This window comes from Ciconia boyciana, chromosome 1 (genome assembly GCF_034638445.1).
Source record: "Ciconia boyciana chromosome 1, ASM3463844v1, whole genome shotgun sequence".
Taxonomy (NCBI): Eukaryota; Metazoa; Chordata; class Aves; order Ciconiiformes; family Ciconiidae; genus Ciconia; species Ciconia boyciana.
Genome location: NC_132934.1, coordinates 201,076,007 through 201,100,951, shown reverse-complemented (window position 1 = coordinate 201,100,951; position 24,945 = coordinate 201,076,007). Strand labels below are relative to the sequence as shown.

General features: G+C 45.8%; 1 protein-coding gene across 1 annotated transcript in view; it reads right to left on the bottom strand.

Annotated features, from left to right (window-relative positions):
• Positions 1 to 17,555, bottom strand: part of ARHGAP20 (Rho GTPase activating protein 20) — a 63,512-nt gene extending 45,957 nt beyond the window's left edge. The window contains exons 1-2 of the mRNA XM_072855029.1: positions 17,421 to 17,555; positions 7,128 to 7,213 (exon numbers count right to left, since the gene is read on the bottom strand). Coding sequence (XP_072711130.1) covers positions 7,128 to 7,213; positions 17,421 to 17,519 — 185 coding nt within the window. The 5' untranslated portion in view covers positions 17,520 to 17,555. The remainder of the gene's footprint in view (positions 1 to 7,127; positions 7,214 to 17,420) is intronic.
• Positions 17,556 to 24,945: the final 7,390 nt, after the last annotated feature.

Here is a 24,945-nt window from a genome sequence, read left to right as displayed (position 1 = left end):
CTCTAGTCGTTTTCTTTTAATAAAAAAGGCAGTATATCTCTGAGAGCCGCAGCTCATTTCGATCTCCAGATGTACAAACATCGCTATAAGCCAGTTTGTACATCATAAATGAAGAACTGATGGGTTTTATCAAAAACAAACATGCACACATACACACACATGCTCACACACAAAACAAAACAGAAAAAACGCAGCGGGGGGACAGGAATGCCAATCTCTGAGTTAAAAGGCCATTTGAGGCCTCAGAAAGTTCACTTTGTTCCTTGTTAACAGTTAATAAAATTTTATCCCCAGCTATTACTACATAAAAATAACTTTTGCATTCAAGCACGTGGTTTCAGGAAACAATACTCCAGTGTCATAATTAGCTTAAATCAAGCATGAATTAGAAACACTATAAAAATGACAACTTGTACAATATCATCACAAGTTATTTTAATTATGTGCAATTCCATTAAAAAGGAAGAGCAATTTGATGCAAAACAGTGGTGTGGGGTTTTTTTAAAATCATTATTTTTCTACAAATTCATGTATCCTTACCTTACATAGGGAAACATGACATACTGAGGGGAGAAATCTGGAGAAGTTCTCATACAGAGATTTCTGCCCGTTCAGATTAAGCATAAAATGTTAAAACACCAAAACTTTTCATGAAATGGAAAACCTCAGAAAAAATCCTGATCAGAAGTTTTGAGGCTGAATTAAATCTAAAAATTAAACCCAGAAGCAAAGAACTTTTCATTTGCGTTGTTTACTGAGTCTTTAGGAACAGATTTTCTCTCCATCTTGATGACTAGAAACTTGATTTCTAATGAAACTGTGATTTTTATAACCACATGGAGCTGGAGCTTTATGGAAAAAGCTACGAAATATCACAAGTCAAGATAAAATAAGCGGTGTCTGTACTTAATCCCTCACATTGGGAAACTCTGTTTTGTGGGATTTTGCCCTTTTTCTTCCTTTTTTTCATAAAATGGCTTTTCTGTATTCTTGACTGTATTGGAGTCTCTCAAAGGGCTGTAAGATGAGGAGGGCAGGACCCCGGGGTGCTGCCACTTTGATTTTCACCTGGGGGAACCACTCCGACAACAGTGACAGCCCTTGTGCTTCGCAAAAAACCACGAGCCCTGCAGCTTCAGAAAGACTGCCTTGCAAGGGCTCCCTTCCATGGCATGCCTCTTCCTTAGGGTGAACGAAGGCGTTTAAGAGCCCTCATCTCTTGTGACCACGCCATTTGGGTGGCCGAGGGCACAGGGGGAGGCTTTAGAGATGTTGTTTCAGTTGTACACGTGCATGCCTCGTGTTAGCTACCCGGCCCCCCGCCACCCCAGTCGGCCTCTCACAAGCCATGGGGTGGCAGGTGAGGGCCACACCAGGGAGCAACCCCAGACGGGGCCTTGGCTGGCCCGACAGCCACTTCTGCCTCAAATGCTGTAAATCTTCCCCTGCTGCCCACAGCACCAGTTTCAGAGTTGTTACCCCATCATCCTCTCCCCTCACCTCCCTTTTGCAGCCTTCAAGGGAATGCTCTCCCACCCACCCAAACTGCGACACCTGCACTTGAAATGGAAGGAGGCTGGGACAGTCTCTGGCCGTGCTACCTCCCGTCCTGGTTTTGAGCCCATCTCTCCCCACACCACCACCACTGGTGGTGTGGAACTGCTTCCGAGGCAAAACCCCACACTGATCATATGTGTAAGGCACACACAGAAATGGGCACACACACAGTATGGCGGCCTTCGTCTCTCAAAGCCCCTCAGGTTTAGCCATGAGGCGCCATCTGTCTCACACCACCCCAGCGCTGTGCCCTGCGGTGGGGTGGCCCTAGGCCATGCCCCACGTGCCACCAGCAATGGCAACATTGATCGGCCAGGCTGTGGTGGCCCTGGCCAAGGGTCCCACTCCTCTGCCTGACAGGTTTTGCTGTGGTGACTGATGGGGACAGGTGCCCCGGCAGCAGGGTGGCCTCAGCCGGGTGGGTGCCGTCCCTGCTCCACACTCCAACAAATGCTGTTATGGTGCCCGGGGGGCTGTGTGAGAGCAACACCTGCCTCCGCCATGATGGCTGAGGGGACAGCGGCTGCTCAGGGCGTACCTGCCCATAAAGGCCTCGTCCTGCGACAGCTGGTAAATAAAATGGCTGTGGGGCGCGATGGGGTGGCAGGCGCTCCCGCTCGATGCCCCCATACCGTACCGAGGTGCTGAGCCTCACCAACCAAATGCACCTCACAGAGATTATTTTGCTAGGCAAAATTATTTGCTACCATGGAAACAAGTGAAGAATGAGCAAAATTATTACAACTGAAATACCTCCTTAACAAGTTAGTTACTGGCAACGAACTTTTATTTCCTTCCTCCCTGCATTCGGATTTGCCTGAAACACCAAATACTCACCTTCCCTGTGAAAAAGAGACAGTTAAGGCCTTCTGGCAATTTACATTTATTAAAAGTCTCTATTTTTGTCTTCATCTAGTCACATAGCTTGGATCATCCACATATCTTCTGACTAAAACCCTGAAAACACAATGTCCAAGACTTTGGGAACACTCTGTATTTGACTAGCGCCAAGTGGAATGTATTACTAGATTACACATATGATCTTCGTTATCTGGGATATTTAGCATTTGGCAGGGGACCCCTGGAAGATAACATGCCAGAATCACTTACTGTGCGTTGGGAGAAGGAAGAGAAGCCTCTCCGTGAATGGCACAACACTGCTTCCACATACAGAAGGGGAAAAAACACCTTGGAAACTTGTGCAATCCTCAATTTTTACCTTTAACTTCTTCAACCATAAAAGCCACATAATAAAATTGGGTGGGGGTGACTTTTTAGGTACTTCCTTTTCAGGTTCTTTAAAGATTTGTTCATAAAATCTTTTAAAAATTATGCTTGATTTTTTTTAAAACAGCCCCGGCTTCTAGCTTACACCAAAATAACATCGTAAACACGCTTCACGCTGTCATAAAGAGTAGTTTCGTTATGGATATTTTAACACCTTTAGTGTGTAGAGACACATATCTATAAATGGTCATGCGGACTCAGAAATTGTGAAATTATATTAATAAGTTTCAGCGTGTAAAAATATCACTTTCAAAGATCTGGTGAGGCGTGCATTAGGAAAGGGGAAGCTGCCAGAGACTGCAGCGCAGAATTTGGCTGTCCCTGTGCAGTATCTGAGATGCAAGCAGAAGTCCGCCAACGCGGAGCAGAAACTTGGTAGCTTGGGCTTTGTCACATGTGAAAATTGTTTTGAGGGCCAGCAGAACAAAGGCTGAAAATTTCACTTGAAACAAGTCTTTCTTATTCTATATCAATTATTTTGAGATGACAAGACCTGATGCTTAAATCCAGGCCTCAGACATTTCTGTTTCAAGCACATAATTTGTGTTGCGCTGAAGTGTATCATTAAGTTGTGCAGTTTTCATTAAAGGACACCAAGAAAAAGTAAGAGGAAAATTACAACTGCAGAACAGGTCCAGGGCCAAATATAACTAACCCGAACCCTTTACTGATTTCATACACATTAATGGAGTTAACAATCAAACTTATTTTTCCTGCATCTGAGTATCAGCCAAGAATAATATCAAAAGCTTACTTTTCCAATGTATTTCTAGAATAAACTTGCTCAAAGTGCTTCCAAAGAGGACATCTGATGATGTGAAACAGTCCTTACATGCCTATTCATCACTTTTTTGTGAGGAAAGAGAAACTGTACAGAAAAAAGGAAGAGAAGCAAAAACAGGAGGCAATGAGTAGTCTGCATATTTTCATCTCTTCGAAGTAAGGGCCCAAATTCCACTATAATATCTGTACTCTGCTGCCTGCAGTTACAGTCGAGTGAAGCAGGGATTACAGCATGGTTGCACATCTGTGCACCTCTGTGCCATACAGCCATCCCAGAATTCTTCTGTAGGCCAAAGATCTTGTAACTCCTTTTATATAACTGACACGGCAAGGCAAGATTCGTAAGGAAGGCTTAACTTTCATTAAGCCAAATGATACAGCTGGAGAAAAAGAAGACAAGCTTTTAAGCACACAAGACTTTCAGATTTGCTTCTCTTTCAGGACTGAAGAAGAGGACAACAGCATAAACAAGTGTCTGCTTTTTCCAGCTAGATCATCTCACCTCACTTACATCCTCGTGCCATCACAGCTACAACACCACTACCATTAAAAAAACTTAATTCTCTGAATGCTAAATAGCCATCTCCAGATGTCACAATGGTTTCTTTGAATAAATCCCATTAATAAACTTTAAAATTCCCCAAAGTAAGTCTGTCCAAAGTGAGTGCCACCACATTTTGTGAAAGTGTCCTGTATATAAACCAAGGACACCTGACATATAAAGTGGTATAAAAATACAAACTGACTTGTGCTTCTAAGTATTTCCTGCCCTTTTAAACTTTGCACTTGTTCATTAATTTCAACAAATATTGAGGTGAGCCAGCTGCTGAGGTGAGAGGATTCATATAAATCCCTCACAGATGTTTGCTAACTTCAGATAGGAGCTTTATTATCTACAAGTCATTAATCAACCATTAACAAGTAAGTGTTACGGAGTCCCAGTATTAAGGTTCACTGCCAGAGGAGAATAATGGATTTTGCAGGCTGGCTGTGTCTATAAGAAGGGGAACTAAGAGCTGAGACAGGTCTGAGATAAAACATTTGGAGGAGATTAGAAAACATGAGAAGTCATTTTGTTGCTCCTCAGCTCGCCTTCACAAGAAAGCACTTCACAAGAGTTAAGCATTTACAGAACAAACCGAGTGGAAAGTTCAAATTCATCCATCAGTTTGGTGATGAAGAGGAATGTGTTTTGTACAGCCAAACAAGGAAGTCAGGCACAGGTGAGAATTACTGCTCCTGTGAACAATAACAAACACCATCCAATGTGTTACCCTCTAAGTGATAGACTTTGAAGCTACAAATCACCTGCTCTGGCTCCAGGGTCCTCAGATTTCACCCAATACCTCTCACTGTGGCCACACACTTCAATTCAAAAAAACCAGGAGCCGCTAAATTGTTGCCTGCCACAGGCAGAGGACAGACATGACTGAGGCAGCATCCATCAGCTGTGAAAGCGTCAGCGTCCCTCGGGTAGGCAAAGCATTGCCCTTACTGCTGAACAAGGCAACATTTTCCCCTCTTCAGCCCACTCCACCACAAAGTTTCTGCCAACTGGCCTTACAAAAAAATCCTTCCACACACCAGATCTGGAAATAATTCTGATCTGGGCTATACAAGCAAGACATATTTACACTTAAGAAAGTGTAAAATTCTTAGGTGAAAACGTACATGCTGAGTATTATCCCACTCAGAGTCTCTCCATCTATGTCCAATTTCTGATACTCATGGAGCAGGCAATAAAACAAACAAAAAAATAAAAGTGGAATTGAAGAAAAATGTTCATGCCTGAACCCCAGCAGGCAAATGACAGAAGACTGAAATATAAGCATCAAATATAGTTCATTCTCTTAATATCGAGGAGCAAGTCTTAAGTCAGCTTGAAGGGAAGATATTATGGAGACATAAGTGTATAAACTGCAGGAAACTCTAAAGTTCAAGGGATGAGAGATCCCATCTCTTGTCCCCTGTACTCTCCAGTTATTGCTACTCCCCATAGTAATAGTCCATCTCTAATTTCACAACCTCGGTTATGAGCATGTCATCTATGCCCAAAAGGTGGTATCACAATTATGAACCTAGCTACAAATACAATGAAGAAATAATAGTAAATGACGAATAAATATGGTGGTACAGACAATCTAAACAATTTCAGTATTCTCATGAAGGGGTTACAAAATACCCATTCATCTTGTTTTAAAGACCTGGAAACAATGTCAGAGAGAGGCCACAGAAGAAATTTTACAGACAGAACCAGAACTCATGTTGCTAGCTGTCAGTGTTAGGCTCGGGCCACTAGACTACAAAAAAAGGTGCAAACGCCTTCCGGAATTCATTTCTAAGTTTCCTCTTTTATGTCATAGCCAGCAAAAAGACCTGCAAGTAGTTTCAACTCATTTTCCTTTCCTATTTTGCAACTCTGATGTTTTCGCAGAATACTTTCACAGGTTTCTGAAATACTGTGGAATTCTCCATGATGACAAATACGAAACCAGGTATTAGTTAGATCAAACACAAAAAACTTTCCAAAGCTCACATACTGATTACTTAACACACCACAGAGTAGGAAAAAATATTCCTTACAAAGCCATACTTTAATTTCCCTCAGTAATGTTTCTTCGTAAAGAGCTCTACACAGCTGGAAGCATTAACAGCCTACCAGATGGTTCCCTTCTCGATAAACACTTACTTTTTGTAAGTTTAAAGTCTAATGAACTGTAGTGCAGGAAGACAAAAATCATGTATGCAGAGTGGTTCAAATGGCAGGTCAGGGCTGGGGCTGGACAGTGGACTAGCTCCATAGAAACTCCCATTCCTGTGGTAGCTTTATGTTGGGGTAGGAAGGGAGGAGGGAGGAGGATCCTGGCAGAAGATGAAGACGAAAAATGCTGAATGCTTCACACCCACACACCCCCACATACACAGCCCCGCAAGCTGCTAATGCTGGACAGGAGGAGGCTGTGACCACCAGATCCTGGCCCACAGCATTGTCCTAAGCCAGCAGGTGCTTCCAGAGCCCCGAAGAGCCTGTACCATGCAGCAGTCCATGACAGAAACTTAGCTCCAATTAAATTGTACAATCCCACAACAACCACTCCCAAGTTATGCCTGGCACTGCGTAAGTGTACATGGCAGAAAGTAAGAAACATTCATCTCCTTCTGCCCATGCCATCTCCCCAGCAAGCAATCATAGCCAGCCACAAATTAATTAGAACTGAGCAGCCCAAATGTTGCATGCCCGGCTGCAAATTGGGGAGCAGCTCTGCTTGCCCAATTGGGTATAAACAGCTTAGTGTGGCAGCAGTGGGGAAACCCCCTCTAGGAGGTCAGCCAGCCTCTGGGCTGGGTCTATCACATCTTTCAGCAGGCTTTATAGTTGTGCAGCTACTGAGCAGCCCGAATTGGGTTGACAACCTGGTGTGGACAATAGCTCAAAAACATTTCAAGTTTTGGGCTGAGAAACTGCAAAACAGTACAGCTAGCAAAACTCACTGACTCACCTTGAGACTGATCGAGATCTGTTAAGTGCTTTGACGAAGATCAAAGATGGTGCAGACTGCCGTCTTTGGGCCAAACTCTTCATTTTCTGATTGGAAAGAGAAACAAAATGAAATCATAGGTGAGATTCAGAACAATAACTGCATGCATACAGAGTTGTCGCAGCCAGACTCCAATTTCAGACCATGGGAAAAAGGCTTAGTTATTGCCATCAGCAACCCTGGAGGGGGAAAATGGTTGTAAAATATCACATAGTGAGGAAAACAGGAGCGCAACCTGAAAGCTGGTTAAGGTAAAGAAAAGCTGATAATTAATGTCTATACACAGATATCTGAGGTACACCGCACACGTGAAATAAACACCTAGAGCTTGTCCTCAACCACTTTTTGTCCCTTAATAATCTATTGTACTTTAAATTTATCACATATCCAGATGGTGGTTCAAATTTCAAATGCTTGATACATTTCTGTGTCAGGTCTGACATTTACCATAAATAAAGGTTTGGATTCTACCTACCTAACCTTATGTGCTACATTGGGCTACCTTTTTTTTCCAAATCTTTAGACGTGAGGGCATTTTCCTTCCCTACTAATCTAGCTGGAGCATTACGTCTTGTCTCTCAGTAGTCAATGATGACATTTTTTTAATTCCTGATTATGTATGGGACAAAATAGGAAAGTGAGAGGCAGGGCAGTTCTTAGCACAGAACTAGGAAGGGAATGGGAAAAAGGAGACACTCAAAGACAGAGAATGCAGCAGGAAAAAAAAGACAAAGCATAGGGAAGAAATGACAATGTCAGTAGCTATCAAGGGAGCATGGATTCCCATTGAGTGAGGTTTAATACTACAATAAAAATACTGAGCAAATAAACAACACTCTTCTCCCCAGAGGTAGAAATTTTCAAAAGCACCCACAGGAGACAAAACCACACATTTCCCCGACCACAAATGTATTCACCACTGTATCCTCTCCCTCCTGCAGCCAGAAGCAGGACTAAGGAGTCCTGGCCCTAACTTTGGAGCTGCTCTCTAGAACCGGTTGTGCAGCCTGCTGCCAAGGTGCATGACCTCTCCTCTCACTGACCCTCCACCAGATGGGTGGTTGTTACCTTATTTAGCTCAAATATTTTTCAGAATAAACTGGTGAACAACAGGACCGGTGTTGAACTCCTCCTGAGACCCCGACAGGACAGTTTCCAATGCTGGAGCGGTCCCTTACACCAGCCTGCTAACCGCTGAGAGCCCACAAACAGGTGAACCCTTGACAGTCATGAAGTCTCTGTTCTCAGCTAATCGCAAAGCAAGACTTTCTTCCTTTATACTAAAAATAACCCCTGACTACCAGGATCAGATATGTTAGGGAACAACTGATTCTTCTGCCAATGTATGTGCTGGATGTGGCACACATTTTGTTTGGGCAGGTGCACGGCGTGCTCCCTTCGGAGAAATGAAACTCTACAGCACTACGTGCTTTACTTGCTTTTGACAAGTGTATTTCTTTTACTCATTGCAGTGCATTTGTTATTGTGTCATTTTTTTGGTTCCCCCTTTATTTATGTAGAGCACACTTGTTTGTTTTGTCAGATATTCAGTTACAGCTATTGTGCAGCAATTGTTATAAATTCAACTGTGTAATTTCAATTCACCTTTAAAAATTATCCCCTCCTCCCTCTTTCTTTCATCAAAAAATAACCTTCTCAAGACCGATAAATGAAGCCTGGGAACATTTAGATGTCTTCTATCTGATCAGAAAATAGCTGGATAATAACTTAATAGATTACTAACAACATAGATGCCCATTTTTGCTAGTTTTGAGCAAAAAAGAAAGAAAATACTTTGCTAAATTTTTCTAGTGAATTAAATCAGTTTGTCTTACTGCTAGCAAATCTGAGAAGCTGTTAGCATTTTAAAAAGTAGCATATCTAAAAATATGAAGGCAAAAAGAGACCTGTATAACAACGCAGTCTAACATCCTACAGAAGACAAGCCACAGATTTCCTCCCAAGCAGCATTTTTTGTAGGAGTTTATATAAACATCAACTCCCAATTGGAAATTTACTGCAAGTCTGATTATTGGGCAGGTGGCTTTCAGGGGGTGGTTAAAACTAGAGCATCTCAGCTCCTGTGAATACAGTGGAGGCTTGGTTATCTTAAATCCTTTGGCTTCTCAGGTCTGAAAAGGAAGCCACTGAAAAAAATGCAGCATTTTAAAATGTCTCTCAATTATGGCAATTTTTTTCATGCTTGGGTTAGCAGCACTGAATAGTGCCTGTGGCAGTCTTGACTTAAATACCTGAGGACCAAGGTAGAGATTAGGACTCCAGCAAGTTTAACAAGAGCTCAAATGACTGGCAGAGAGTCACAGAATAATTCAGGTTGGAGGGGATCCCAGGAGGTCTCTGGTCCAGCCTCTCTGGACCTGCTGAGAGCAGGACCCGTTCGAGCAGGCTGCTCCAGACCGCCTCCGGCGCAGGTCTGCGTTATCTCCGAGGGTGAGATTCCACAGCCTCCCCGGCCAACCTTTTAATACAGCTATTAAGCAAAGCTTAACAAAAAAGAGCCTTAAAACATATAAAGATCACTGATGAGATTTGGAAAAGGAAAATTTTCACAGCAGAAGTGAAGTGAGTCAGGTCAGCTGCATGCAAATAAAAACATTACCCAGAGACATTGACTAGAGACAGAAAGGGGGGGTTTGTTTTTATTTTGCTATGTAGAGAGTTTGAGAAAATAAAATAAGTGAGCATCATGATAACTTGAATTGATTTACTTTGAGAAGGAAGAGGACAAATTCATTTTTGGCTAAGTTGGACCCAGATGCCTGCTCTCCTCAGTTTCACTGCGTTTACATGTGCAAAGATGTCACCCTGGCAATGTGGAGAAGAGGAGATACATCCTGGACAGCTGTAGTGAGAGCAGATGTTTGGGAGCAAAAGGAGATGCAATGACCAATTATCTAAGCGTGGGACACAGAGAAGCATTTCTCAACATGTGTCCCACATCATAACCTCCCATTTTTTCATGTAAATATTAGAAAGGTCAACACAGAAAAAACCTCATACTTGCTGGCTGAGTCACACCCATGTGAAATGTATCATAAAATCAGTATCCATAATGAATGTTTACAGTGTGCCAGATGCAAAGATGATAATCTTGTATCAGTCTGGACAAACTAGAGTTATTTTTGCCTTCCTCACGTTCAAAAGCTTGAGTTCCCGCCCCCGTCCTCTCCGATTCAGGTTTAACTTCATACTTTCTGCATTTCTGGTCGTGGTTGTCTTGACTGCTTTTTTAACAGAAACAAAAAGTTTTGCTTTTTCAGTTGTTGGACTGGTGGTACACATTAGTATTTGGCTAGTTTCTCATCTGGTATAAACAGACATAGGGCTATAGATTTCAAAAGAATTAATTTACACCAGATAATGATCAGACCTACGCTCTGAAACACTATTTTGTAAACTGTGATGGTAGGTAGTCTATGAGTCCACCATGCTGAGGACAGTAACCTTGCAAACCATCACTGAAAATATGCTGTCTCTCCTCGGGAATCAGAACCCCTATGGATTACAGGATTACAGTAAAACTTTCACAAGTATCTCACAAGTCATCGGCTGGAGGAAAAATCTATCCCTGACTGCCAGCATTCAACTAATTTTGCCTTGCAGTTGAAGTGGATAATGGTATTATATGGAATTTATGTAAACTAATATATTGCCGAGTTATGGCATTAATTCCTGTTCTGTGAAAAAGGTAACATGCAGCAGCATCTGCACCATGTCCTCAAAAAAACTGGAACTGAAGATAAAGCACTCTCTTGTACTTTGTGTATATCACTTAACTATATCAAACTTAGAAGGAGAATGGCAGAACATGAATTAAATAAAGAACGTGTGAAAAAATTCACGGTACTTACTATTTCTTTTGTGATGACAAATAACTTAAGTAACAGATATACAGTGTTTATAATATTTTACGAGTATCTAGAGAAGTGAAGATCTGTGCAATAAGCAGGTACCCTGCTGCAGCTACTGCACAGGTGAGGAGGTTGAAGCAGGCAGGCTAACGCAGGAGCTGCGTGCTGTGATTCCCCGGGAGCACACTGCCCACGCGGCCAGGTTATGGTGCCTGACCGATACGACGGTCAGACACGTGCAGGAGGATTCCTCTCACCCAACCTCAGACTTGCACACCTGAGCTATTCGCTCTGTGCTCCTTTCGTAGTCAACAGAGAGAAAAGGACACATGTAGCGCACAGTTCACCTTGTCCTAGAAGTGCTGTTTTCCTCCACTGACTGTAAAAGGAAACTCAGGTGACCAAGAAAATTGAGTTAATCAGCTCAATCTTCTCCTTGCTATCTGAGCAAAGGACAGGGAACAGACAAATTTGTGAGCTCAGTAACACAGGGAACAACTGATGTCTCAGAGAGCTGTTTGAGCTTAGGATGAGAAAATGGTATTACCTGATGCCTGTTTAAGAGATTCATATACAAAATAGTTGAAAAATGTATTCAGTTCCTGACTGACAGGTGAACGCAGCAGAAATGCCTGCTCATCAATGTGCAGGCTCCCTTCTAAAAGCCTCTCTAGACATGAAAGGATTGCAGGCTCCTGATTTACAGGCTGGCTCCAGAAGTGGGTCAAGGCTGGGACATTGCCTGGGTCATTCAACTGGGTGACAGGGACGACACTCACATGTGCCAATACCTTGAGCTGAGGATTGCACTCAAGTGGCTAAGCTCTCCCTCACTGCTTTATTTTTCCAATAAAAGGAAGTCTGATTTTAACAAAGCCTACTCTTTAAAAGTATCTAAGTTAATAACCGTGAGGGATTTCACACATGCAAACTCTGTTCTTGTTGTCTGAGCAACAAAACCTATCTGTGGCATACATTTCTGCTTTGAACCAAAGACATGAACCAAAGCACAGAACACAAACCTTTACCAAAAACTGTAAGGCAAAGTTCAACTAACTGCCCGACAATCAAAAAATCAAAACAATCCTCAGCACCTAGCAGTTAATTTTCCAGGACAACTGGGCATCACTCTTTCCCCTGTATCACTGGGCTACTTACAAGAATCATTTTTTCCTACATGCCATAATACAGTATTTGTTACGCTTACAGCATATGGTTGTCTAAAAATACCAGAAATAACAAGAATCTCTTATACAAAAAAAGCAAGAAATGGCCCTATACTGACCTATAACAATCCCGAGCCCTTATAAACAGGGTGAGAAGATGACTGCATTTGAACTGCTGGCTCAGGCAGCAGAGATGTCTAGGTCCCACGGAGAGCCCATTTACCATGAAGGCAGAGCAGGTGACAAAACTATGTGCTTTTGTTTATGCTGGCAGAATACTTTTACTTACAAGGACCTTCCTAAAAAGAAAGCCATTTTTGGATGGATAACCGAGGAGAAAACAACTGCAGGGGCACGAGAGGAAAGAGCTATCAACACAGTGGAAGCAAAAGCACATCATCGTGGAACAGCAGCTGCTAGAGAGCACAGCAAAGACAGAGACTAAAGGCCATGTAGGAGTAGAAAGAAAAACTGATGAAAGCACCTATAAGCAAAAGATGTTCTACCAACTACCTCCCAAAGGATATTAATGGATATAATATAATCTTTGGAAGCACTGATACGGATGTGTTCAAAAGATCTCACCCATCTACATCGAAAGATGGAGATGTGGAAGACTACTAAAAATGTGGAGGAGGGGAGCATAGAATATTTAGCCTATGGGTCCTACTGTCAGCTGCACTGCACCCGCAGTGCTCAGACCAGCGACTCTGGTTGTAGTGGTTTTGATGAAGCCCAAAGTTTCCTTTCAAGCCTGACACAAAGCAGGAAGGTTAACACACGGGCACGATTCTGGCCAGCGTCTGTACAGCAAGGCTTTCTCAGGAGCAGTTTACAGATGACGAAGGGAGGAGATTCCCCCTCACTTCACATGGATACTTCAAGCAGCATTAATTAAACAGGCAAAAATTTGCTATATGCCATTCTTGGGTATTAGATCCCACATGACATGCCGAGTCCCTCTCTTTCCTACTGCCACCATGAGGGACAAAAAAAAACCAACCCAAGACTAGGAAACTCAAGAACTAAAACACATTGTTTTATTCATAATTTTCAATTTCTGTCATCTGACAGAGGAAGGATTGCTAATGCTAGTTCGTAATTAAAGCAGCATCAGGAGGCACATCACAACAGTAAGTTACCATACACCAGCACAGCCTGCCAAGGTGATTTCAACCTAAGGGCCAACTACATGGATGACTTTATTAAAATAGGGGCTTTTTCAGTCCTCATCAGAGATAAAATCGCTACAGGATATGTCTGCGGGATGACAGGAATTGTCCATCACCTCACTAAACAGTGCCAGAAGTGCTCCTGGACAGCCAAGATTCCTGGCACTACCAGGTGTGATTTTGACAGCAACCCCCCAGATCCTCAGCCAGGATCATAGTAAACAGGACAGAGACTCACAGGAAGAAGTCTCTGCTTAAGGAGCTTTATGTTAAAAAACATATATATAAGGGCAGGAGATCAAGACATCATCAGGTATAATGGCAAATACATACTTGATTGCAGAGTAAGACAAGTAAAGGCATGAAGATTATGTTCGACTACCTTTACTCTTTGAATGCCGTTAATTTGCTTGAATTTTATCCATTTAGTACACTGATGGGGAACACTATAACTCTCCTTTCCCTTCCAGTAAACTGTTGCTGTATTTGTGATCAGAATCACAAAGAAACACATTCTTACAGGGATGGGATAACATATTTCAATCTCAAACCATAAACACTATTTTGCTTAGTGTGCAAAATAGTTAATTTTTTGCACACGTTGTATGAGTAAATATAAAAAAATGCTGAGCCTCAAAAAAATTATAAGTAGTCACTTGAAATCTTCAAGGAGGCAGCAAAAAATCCTAAGAGTGAATTCTTATGTTACCAAATATTGTCTTGGGTAAAATACTCAGGGTTGGTTGGAATCTAGCCCCTCTAAGAAGAGAGAAGTGAAACACCAGGAACTTATAAATACGGTTAAATGACCACAGCTGCTACTGCTGACACAGTTACACGGGCATAAAAGATGTCTCTTCTGCATAGTTTGTTTTGATAAATTTGTAGAAATAAGCTCTATCAGTATAATCACTCTTACTCATGTTACTTCAATCCACTTCAGAGTTGCATCAGTTTACTGGTATTGGTTACTAAACTAAACAGTCAGTACAAAACTTCTCTGTAGGTCAACCACACATAGTCCAGTGACTCCGGTAAGTCCAGTAAGGAGGGAGTCTGGCCCAGAATTTTCCCAAAGCATTAACTAAAACACTGCACTTCGATGTCACCTTTTAGCAGGGTGTCTTGAATGCCTTGTAAGCATTTAACAGAGACAACCTCCCAGTGTCTGTGAGGTAGGTTAGCAGTTCAAACCACTTTGCATGTCAAGAAAAAGAAAGGAAATGTTTCCAGGAAAATAGTTGAAACGGTCACACAAAATACATGAAAAAAGTCCTAGACAATTTCTGTCTCTTGGTCCTATGATGTGATCACGCATGCGATCCTTCAGCCAAGCGGAAGATGAAGTAGGAGTTCAGACAACCACAGAACAATGTAGCATATCTCAGATAAGTAAATTTAATTTGAGAAAGGTATAGTCACGATAATAAAAAGGGAGAAAGGTTCAGTGGTCGCTTAGCATCCCATATTTGGGGGTATTTGTGCCAGAAAGTGAAATAGTTGATGTTAAATACATATTTGAAACAAAATTGTTCAACTTGACATGCTGTGTCACCAGTATCAAAACTGATTTCTTGCCAACACCTTCTTCCATTTAACTGTATGTAACCAATACAAGCAGTGGAATCTCCCTGGTAGTAAGAAAGACTTTCTGTATTGTAAAAAAATATGATGCTTTGGCACTGAGTAGAAGACAAGACAGAGGTATATATAGAGTTCATAGGACCCAAGTAGTAAAAAAAATATTTGAACTGTCACTGAGATCCAGCTTCAGGCAAAATTAGGACTAGCCCACTGCTGCACAAGCGTAAAGGTAGGAATCTTCTTCCCCAGACAGACACAAAGAGATGGCGTGCTAGTAGTCTCAAGGGAGCACCACGAGTGTGGACGACCAGCTGAGCAGTTGGCTGGATGTTGGTGGCGGCCTGTGTTGGCTGTGCATGGTGTGCAAAGCTGCCATATGCTGCATGGCCCAGCCAGGGTCTCAAGCTGCTTCTCCGCAGGAGGATTTCCATCTGTACCCCCGCCGCATGTGCCTCCACGCTGAGGAATTCCAAAAGGGCTGCCAAGATCTGTAAAAAGTAACATCCCCGCTCCCTTGTCAGCGCTGGCAAAAACAAGGTCTGCGTTCCTTCGACCGTGGGCTCTTTGGAGCAGGAGCAGGAACAGGAAACACAAGTACTACAATTAATATTTGTCCTCAGAATGCTGAATCATGAAGCAGAATTTGTAAGAAAATAATGTTCATCTTCACAGTACTTGAGCATTCCTTCTCATTTCAGGCAGATGCCTGGCATCAGGGCTCTGACAGGTTGGAAGGTACATGGTACCCTGTCTCCAGCAAAAATGAAAGAAATGATAGAAGAAAAATCAAAGCCACACATTTAGGCACCTCAAATTAGATTGCAGTACTTGGAGAGGGTGAGTATCTACTCCATCACTTTGTCCAGCTATGCAGCAGAAGGTACTCTACCACTTTGTGTAGGTGTTATCACACTCCCTCATCAGAAACCGATCAGGTATTAACTGCAGTGAAGTGTGGTAGAAATCTTGGCCAAACACTCTCCAGGCAACCATTTCACCGTTGGCAGCAGCTGCCATGAGAAGAGGTCCCCAGGGCCGCGGTCAGGCTGGAGCACTACATGCCTTGGTGGGACACGGCACACATGGACACGTCCCATGGAAATGCACAGCATCGCTTCCCAGCCCGAACTGATGCTTCAGCAGGAGGAGAGGGACCAGGACTCCTCTCCGCACCGCTGTGCCATGGCCAGCAAAGCCCCAGCCAGTCAGCAGCAGGACTGGACACAAGCTCAGCCTCTACTACCTGGCATCCTAAATTCATGTCACCAGGTGGACAGATTTAGTAAAGGACACTGTAACCTGGCCAGTCATTCTAATACTGCCAGCGTATTTAGCAGTGAGTAGTATTGTGCACCTCTAATGACAAGGCAGTGCATAGATTTAAATGTCATCGTGAGGCAAAATTGGTAAGGCAGGAAGGTACCAGCTCTACTTTGGGTAGAAAAACACTACAGCACTTGCTAAAGCAAGGAGAAAAAAAGAGTTCCTGTTTTACACAGTGGGAAGAATGTGGTTATTACAGCTCGCTCGTTACAGCAAAGTATAAGGCAGAAACAAGTACTTGGCTGTATGCAGAAGTGAGTATTTTGCACATGATTGTGTCAGATGCTGAAAAGCAATTCGAGACATCAAACAGATTTTACAATCAGTTTTGAAGATGGGATGACGCTCCTCTGCTATCAGTTGTGAGATACTTAGAGAGCGCAAGGCACTTCTTCGGGAAGCTGCTCTTACATTTCTCTTACACAAAGCACGTGCGAGAGCAGCCAGCAAACCCCCTCAGCTTTATCAAACCCTTCCCTCGCTCCCCCCCAGACACACATGCAGCATATCCCTCCTAGCTCCCCTGGACAATCATTCTGCAAGCCTCCCCCAGCTCGCTCTGATATCCACCCAGCAAAACCTCCAGACATCCATCCAGCAAAGCCTCCCCTTAGGTCTCCCCAGCACATCCATGCAGCACCCCCCGCCCTCAGCTCACCGGGAAATCCATGCAGCAAAGCCCCTTGGCTCCACCGAACACCACCCAGCAAAGCCTTCCCTAGCTCCCCGGGACACCCATGCAGCAGCACTCCTCACCTATCCCGGACATCCAGGCAGCAGCCTCCCTTTGCTCCCGGGACATCCGTGTAGCAACCCCCGTTAGGTCTCCGGGGTTATCCAGCCGGCAGAGCCCCCTGAGCTCCACCGGGCACGGCCGCACCCCCAGCTCCCCGGGGCGCCCGTGCAGCAAGCCCTTCCCGCGGACACCCCCAGCCCCAGCTCCCCAGACGGCTCCCCCGGCCCCGGTCCCGATGGCGGCGTGCCGCCCAGCCCGCTGCCCCGGCGGCGGCGGCGCAGGGCCCGGGGCGATGGGGCCACAGGGTGCCTCGTGGGGACGCGGTGGCCCGCGGGGGGCTCCGGCACCGGGGCGGGGGCCGGCGGGCGCTTTCCCGCGGGGTCTCCCGGGGGCGGCCTCACCTTCTTGCTGTCGGCGGCGGCGAAGACCCTGCTCTCGCCGCTCACCGAGGACGAGCGGCCCGGCCCGAGGTGCTCCTGTTGCGGGGACATCACGTCCATGCAGCCCCGCGCCGCCGCCCTCCCGCCGCGGGGACACCCGCGCCGCCGCCGCCGCCGCCGCCCGCACCATGGACAGGGCGCGCCGCGCCGCGCCACGCCCCCCGAGACCACGCCCCCGCCCGCGGGACACGCCCCTCGGGACTCGCCCCTCACCGGACCACGCCCCCCCCAGGTTCGCGCCCCGCTCTGTGGAGCAGGGGCAGGGAAGCGGGCGGGGGAGGAAGGCGACGCGCATGCGCCGCCGCCGGGAGTCGGGGGGCGTGGGGGGAGTGCGCTCGTGCCGGGGAGGGGGTGCGCGCCCTCGCCCTGCGCCTGCGCGCGCTGCGGGGGCGGGGGGCGGCGGGGAGCGGTGCCGGCGGGGGCTGCTGGGGCCCAGCGGCGTTCCGTGGTCCCGGGGCCGGGCTGGGTGATGCGGGGTCCCGGGGCCGGGCTGGGTGATGCGGGGTCCCAGGCCTGGGGTGGGTGTTGTGGGGTCCCGGGACCGGGGTGGGTGATGCGGCATCCCGGGGCCGGGGTGGGTGTTGCCGGGTCTCAGCGTGGGGAGCTGTTGCATGGTCCCGGGGCTGGGGTGGCTGTTGCACTGCCCCAGGATTACCCTCCCCACCACCTCCCTGCAGAAGGCAGTCAGCGCAAGGCACGGTCCTCCAGAGCCCCCCGAGGGATGGTCCCCGTTTGAGGAGCACGCAGTGGGTTGGGCGCGGGTGTGGGTACAGGTGCGGGGGTCCCTGGCGTGAGAGGGGACCACAGCAGCACAGGCTCCGCGTCCGCTGGGGCAGCCCAGGGGAGGCTGAGGGGATGCCATTGTGCTCCAGAACGCCGTGAACAATGAGGAGGAGGAACCACTAGTGCAGCTAATGGACGGCGTTGGCTCAGGAACAAATGGGTGTAAATAGGCTATAAATAAATCTCGGCTGGAGATGGGAAGGAAGCGTACTGATCGTAAGAAGAGGAGGTTGTGGAGGAGCCCTGCCAGCCAGGAGCAAAAGGCGTAGCTCCAGCAGCGGTTTGATGCGGCTGTCGTGTTTGTACATTATCGTATATCCTCATTAAATATGGTGTCTTCAACAGCAAGGGGCTACTCCTGATCACCCAGGAGGTTCTTTCTAATCCTGTCTTTCTACGCTTTGCAAGGCATATTTTTATCTCCAGCCTTTCCAGCTCTCACAGGCTTTACGTGCATTTTCTTCTGTGTTGGTCACAAAAAAAGCAGAAAAAGAGACATCTTATCATCTCATGTGCAACTTTTCATATCTACCACTTCTGCCAGAAGAAGAGTTTTGACATCCCTGTGATGAACTGGACTGGGAGCTAATCCAGCTTTTATAAGGTTACTTTTGTGGAGAACCCAGGCTGGTTCTCCTCCTGGATGCAGAAATGTATGTGCTGTTTCCGTAACTCGGTGGCAGCTGCTCTTGCCATGTATGACTGAAATAGCAGTAAATGATGATATTTGGTTCCATGCTATGTGGCCACCTTGTTAGGTTATTTAGGCCCAGCATGTCCCTGTGATAGTGCTTCAGTGATCTCTTTGTTGAGATTGATGTGGGCACCTGCCCTCTCCTTGCACTCTCATTTCTGCAAGTCAGTGGAATCAGGTAAGTGTAAGTAAAGGAAAGATGAAATATTAAAGCCTGGGATGCAGTATGAGTGCTTCTGCCTCCTCATGCAAAAGCACTGGGTTTTCCTGGATCCAACTGTTAACTTTTCCTCTTTTCCTCTTAACTTTTCATCTATGACTGTTAGGCCACCAGGAGATAGCTCTTGGATAACACTGTGCCTGTGTGTCCAATCTCAGAAAGCCCACCAGGCTGCCCCTGATACCCTTGAGAAAGAGAAACGGATGGTTAGGGCAGAGGTTTGTATGCATTATGTATGTTAACGTGTCATGAGTTGCACCATTTCCTCTTCACTGAATTTGTATGGTCTTTCAGCTGAAGTGTAAAAACCTTGAAATGATGCATTCTTGGTATCTGCAGTAATTTACAGACAGATGGCCATACATCACTAAAGCAAACCAGCATATAAAAACCCTGAATTTTTAAAGCATGAGCTTCTAAAAGCCATGATGTCAGCTAATTTTTGTGCCCAGGGGCCTTGGTGCGAGCTACGTGTCAGGCCGGGCGGCAAGCAGCCATCCCTGCGCACCATGCAGACCTTGTCCCGGTGCTCTCGCAGGTTCTCCCATCCCTCCACTCCCGTCCCTTTGGTCCTGTCCCTGCTTCCCCTCCTTCCACCATGGTGCTGGTCCTGTGGGGAGTTAGCAGCAGGTGGAGAAAAAGCAGAGTCATAGGCTTCCCCTGGCACGGCACCCACATCTATAAAATCGGGAGGCAAGTCTCCAATTACTACTGCACAGCACCCAACTCGGTGGGATGCCATCCCCAGGCAGGTCTCTGAGCTTCTGTGAGAGGGCTAAGAAAAGATTTATCAGGGTAGAAAGGAAACGGTACAAAATGTCTATTCGAAGCCTGGAATATATTTAGCAATTTGGCAACCTTCTCCCCAGAAACATTTGCAAGTGATGATATTCTTGGTGACATTTTGGAAATGGGGCTGTAAGTATATGTTTATTTTGCAAAGGAAATGTTACATAAGCTTTCCGAAATGCTCGCACATGCTTAGAGGTGTTCTTTTATCTACTACCCTGAGCACATTTCCTACACTCTTCATTGAATACTGACTCTCACCTACTCACTGAGATAAATAGGTTAAAATATTGCCGTTTGGTAAGCAAGACCGGAGAAGAAGGTTTCTTCTCTGTGCAGCACAAATACGTTTGTGTGCCTACGTGAACATACAGCCATGAATTTTTTGTTAGCTGCAGTCCGTCCCTGGTGCTAACTTTCCCATACCTTTCATTCGGGTAGAAAAAGCAGACGGGAAGTTTAGTGCTGGAGACACGAGCTGGCAGGAGTGACTTGGAGGGAGCAGGGCTTTACAAGCCTCGCTTCCCCTTGCTGTGGCACGAGCAGCGTGGCGGCCGGATGACGGAGGCAGGGAGGGAGCACATGGGGTACAGCAGCTACGCCCAGGTAGCCTGGAGCACCCTGCCTGTGAAAAGACCTCTGGGGTGGAGCTGGCAGCGAGCGGGTCCTGCGCCTTACAGTGATTAATCTCAAAGGGTAAAAACAAATAAACAAACCCGCTAAGAACTGCCAAAACCGGGAAACAGGAAAAATAGGTTTTCCCAAAGGACTGTTCAGAGCTTAACCAGCAGTTTCTTTCTGGCAGATCAGGACTTCGTTTACTGATTTTAGTTTGGATTTTGAGAGACCCTCGAAAACAGGTGTCGTGATGGAGGCTGGGGACAGGATGCAATCGCAGCCTGTGCAGCATCCCCAGTGCTGCCTTTGCCCGACTGTTACCCATCTCTGTGCGGAGATTCCTGATGGGAAAACCACTGGATGCAGAAACTCCCACGAGGGCTGGTGTGGAGCCAGCCACGGGGATGGGGCTGCTGCTGCCCAGAGCACCCCAGTCCCAGCCGCCCGCAGCACACGCTCTGACATGGGCCAGCCCACGGGGTGCCTGCTGGGGGTCTCACAACACCAACGCTATCTGGGTTTTGACATCAGCCTGGGTATTTCTGACCTGTGTCAGGCTGAACAATGAAAAGCTGAGGTGTATAATTGCACCAAACCATCCTTAAACTGCACCAGCTATCATTACCACCAGCTAAAATCCTGCTTGAGCCCTGCCCTAAAAAAAGACGTACGAGGCTCAGAAAACAACATGCATGTTCATAGAAAGATTTTCTTTCTGTTGCCTTGGCCACAGTGTTGTGTGAAGAAAAATACTGGGGAGACAGAGGGGGGATTTGGACAGAGAAATATATGGGTGTTGTAGGAAAATCACATTTGTGCGCAAGACAGGAGAATTATTCACGGGCAAACACATCCAGATGGAAATATGACCCCTGTAAATCTGCCACATTAGGGAAACCCACAGTGAACTGTTAGCGAATGCTAGATACATAGGCTGCAGCTACCTCCAGTTTTTATGAGCTTTCCTCTATCTGAGGAACTATGTGAGGCTAGAAATGAGTGAGCTCTACTTAACTTGCACTGAATAAATGTGATTCCACCAAATCTGCCCCAAAAGGGTACATTTACCTGAACACTGATTTTATGAACCTCGCAAGTGCCTCGTGCAATTAAAGCCATGCAGTAGATCCGAACTGGAAGCTCCAGCAGCAGTTGTATTTCAATGAGATCTGATGCAACGAGAATCTCATGCTGCTCATACATTATGAGCAGCTAAAAATAGGGCCATATCCTGGACAGATTGGAGCTACTCAGATGGAGAAAAGCTGAGCTGAAAGGAAAGGTTGGAGAAGGAGAACAGGATGGATGACTTAACAGCTCCACATCACCCTCAACTTGCAGTTATCTGGCTGGTTCCTAACATAAATTAGAGCAGCCCTTGGGAATGCTGACTGGAAGGCATCCTCTTTTTTTCTGGAATTCAGCTGAGGAGCTTTAGCAGCAGGTATTTACCCTACAGTGTGAATCCTTCATTGCTCATCTGCACAGCATTTGAAGCTGCTCCGTGCAAAAAAAGGTTGGGGTAAGCTGAGACCATCCTTCGTGCTCTGTGGTCACGGAGGATCTGGACAGAAGAAAGCCCAGGTACCAAGCCCTGCCCTTCTGTTTTGATAGCAGCTTGCTAATAAAATTGTTAAATGCAGTGTGAGTAATCACTAAGTGGAATTCACAAACGTCCTGGGATTCAGGCCCCAGCAGTTATTAATGCTTTGTGCAGATAGGTTCACATTAACAGGAAATACCCCATTCTGTCCCTTCCCATGCTCTAAAGTCTGCAGGGCCTTTCGTGCCAGATGCTCTACCTCAGAGACTCCATAAGCACTGAGAAACACCTCACTTGGCTAGTTCCGCCAAAGCTTGTCAAGTAACCAAAGATCTACCTGCTGTCTCTACCCCAAAAATACAGGGTGGCCCTGTGGGAATGTGGAGTCCGACTTTGCAGCACGTGGCGTGTTTGCAGCAGCAGGGACGAGTGTGCACATTGAATGGGGACCCCAGGTGACAACTCTGCTGTAGAAACGGGGACACCACAAGTACGGGGAGAGTCTGAGCGTTGGGTGTGCCACATGGTATCGGCACTATGGCCAGCTAGAGCTGTCCTCCCATGGCCACACCTGCTGCCCAGATAGGAGGAAAGACTGTCACGACCCAGCCCTACAGAGGAACCTACCAACAACCCTACCAATTCTTAATATCCCTTTCAGCCTTATTACCTATGCCGTGCGAAACGCAGTGCAGTGCATCAAAGGGAAGTTTGCTTTTGAAGGGCGGCATGCTTCCTGCATGCAAACGTTGCTCTGATTTAATTAAGCTTGATTTTATAATCAGTGTAGTTAAACCAGTATGATGCTTGTGAGCAAATACGGCTGGTGTAAGCACCTCAGTGTGCATATGGCCTAATATCAACACCGCCCATAAGCAAGTGACATTCAGATTTTCCTACCATTCACATTTTCCCTGTTTTTCCTCCGTCTTACTTCTGATTTTTATGCATTATTTCCTTTGTTCACATTAGTACATTCATAAGATTGTTTATTTTCGGTTTCTCTGCACTGAAGATTTTCATACAGTCATTGTCCAGAGTTCAACCTTTCAATTGCAAATTGCGAGGCAAAGTTAAAAGTCAGGAACTGGATATTCATCCATGAGAGACCTTGCATAGGAGCTAAGTATTAGACATGAAAGGATAGCATTTCATTTAAGATAAGGCCTAATCTCTTCCCTTTGTGAGCAACATTTCTGAACAAAATCGCAGCACTTGCACCTGGAGCTGTTTAACTTTGCTCTCAGCTAGGTGGGGGGGATGGACATACATAGAACTGAATGTGCAGCGTAATCCCGAGTACAAAACACAGGTGCCATTAAGAGGAGGGAGGTTGACTTTAGGAAACATCTCCTAAGTGTTCAGGTATGTGCAGGACACACATCTCTTCAGTACGAGCTTGAACTTTCTTGGATCTTGCTGTACCCATCACACTACTTGACTCCTGGAAAGCCCACAGTCCACAGCACTCACAGTGATGCTCAGCACCGGGGTTGGTTTCTATTCATCAGCATATTCCTGAGAAAAGACATCCTATCACCTAAAATTTGATGAGGGGGTGTTTTCAGATGCTTGTCCCAAAATTACAGTTGAGAAGCATGGTTATCAGCATACAGATCATAAATAACCTGTACTATTTTTTGTGTTACAGTCAGGTGTTGCTGATGGACTCCCTGGAGCTCCACAAAGCGTTGGCCATGTAGACAGCCGAATTGTCATTTCAGTGGGTTGAGGCACAGAGTGATAAATTAGGTAACATGAGTCAGGTTGGCATATATGTGCCCAGTGAGAATTATACATTCATAACAGGAACGTGTATAGTAACTAGAATGGGAAGTTATTGGGGTTGCATTAAGAATAGAGCATCTTTGTTATATGGCTGATGGGACTTAAATTTATTGCAAGCAGAAAGTGGACTGTTGACATTGGCTCTTTAGGAAACATGAAAGAAGCTCCCATGAACAGGGGACCTTTTCGAGTGTAACATGCACTCATCCATAAAAGTTATCACATTATCATCCTCGCTCCGGATTCCTTTCAGGCATCGCTTTCTCTCTCTCTAATTCACAACCTAGACAGTTTTTACTGCGAGTGTGTTTAAGAACCCAGAGGGCCATATTTTTTGTCAGTTTGTGTTTTTAACACACTGATGGATTGTATTGCACTTCTGATCCCTCCCTGGATTTAGTATTTTCCATTCACCATAGAGAACTCCCTTTTCCTAACAACCTGTGGGACTGTCAAGCTGTGAATGACAGACATTAAGAAAAAGATGGGCAAGATTTTTAGTTGTCCTTTCATAACACGCTAAAAAATGTTTCACTGCAAGAGTGGGATGCTTTCACAACTGACTCAGATGAATAAAAAATGAGCTGGACATGCTCACGCTAACTGGGGCTCTGAGAGGAAACAGCTCTATTTTTCTTGTACACGGTGTTGAATTACTCAATATAACCTGATGCACGTATCTTCAGCTTCTGTAAGCCAAGGTGGGAGCCCAAGCTTTACTGCACTCCATCGAGCAAGGATTTGGCTCTCCTGCCTGTCTCAGCCTCTAACCGCACCGCTAGCGGTTTACAGCTTAAATGGTCCATGATAGGAGGCCTGAAATTCCTGGATCTTCTGGCTGATGTGGACAGTGAGGACTGTCGCCCTCCACATGGAGTTTGGCTTTTGCTGCAATGCAAGAGGGTTTAATTGCCAGAAAGGGGCGGCCAGCAGTACCGGGGCAGAGGAGTGCCCGCGGTCCCTGCCGGGCTCCCACCACCGCCCCTCCGCCTCTCGGGTGCTACTTCCAGCATTCTAACATTTTAAGGGAAAAAGTGATGGTTTCGGAGTG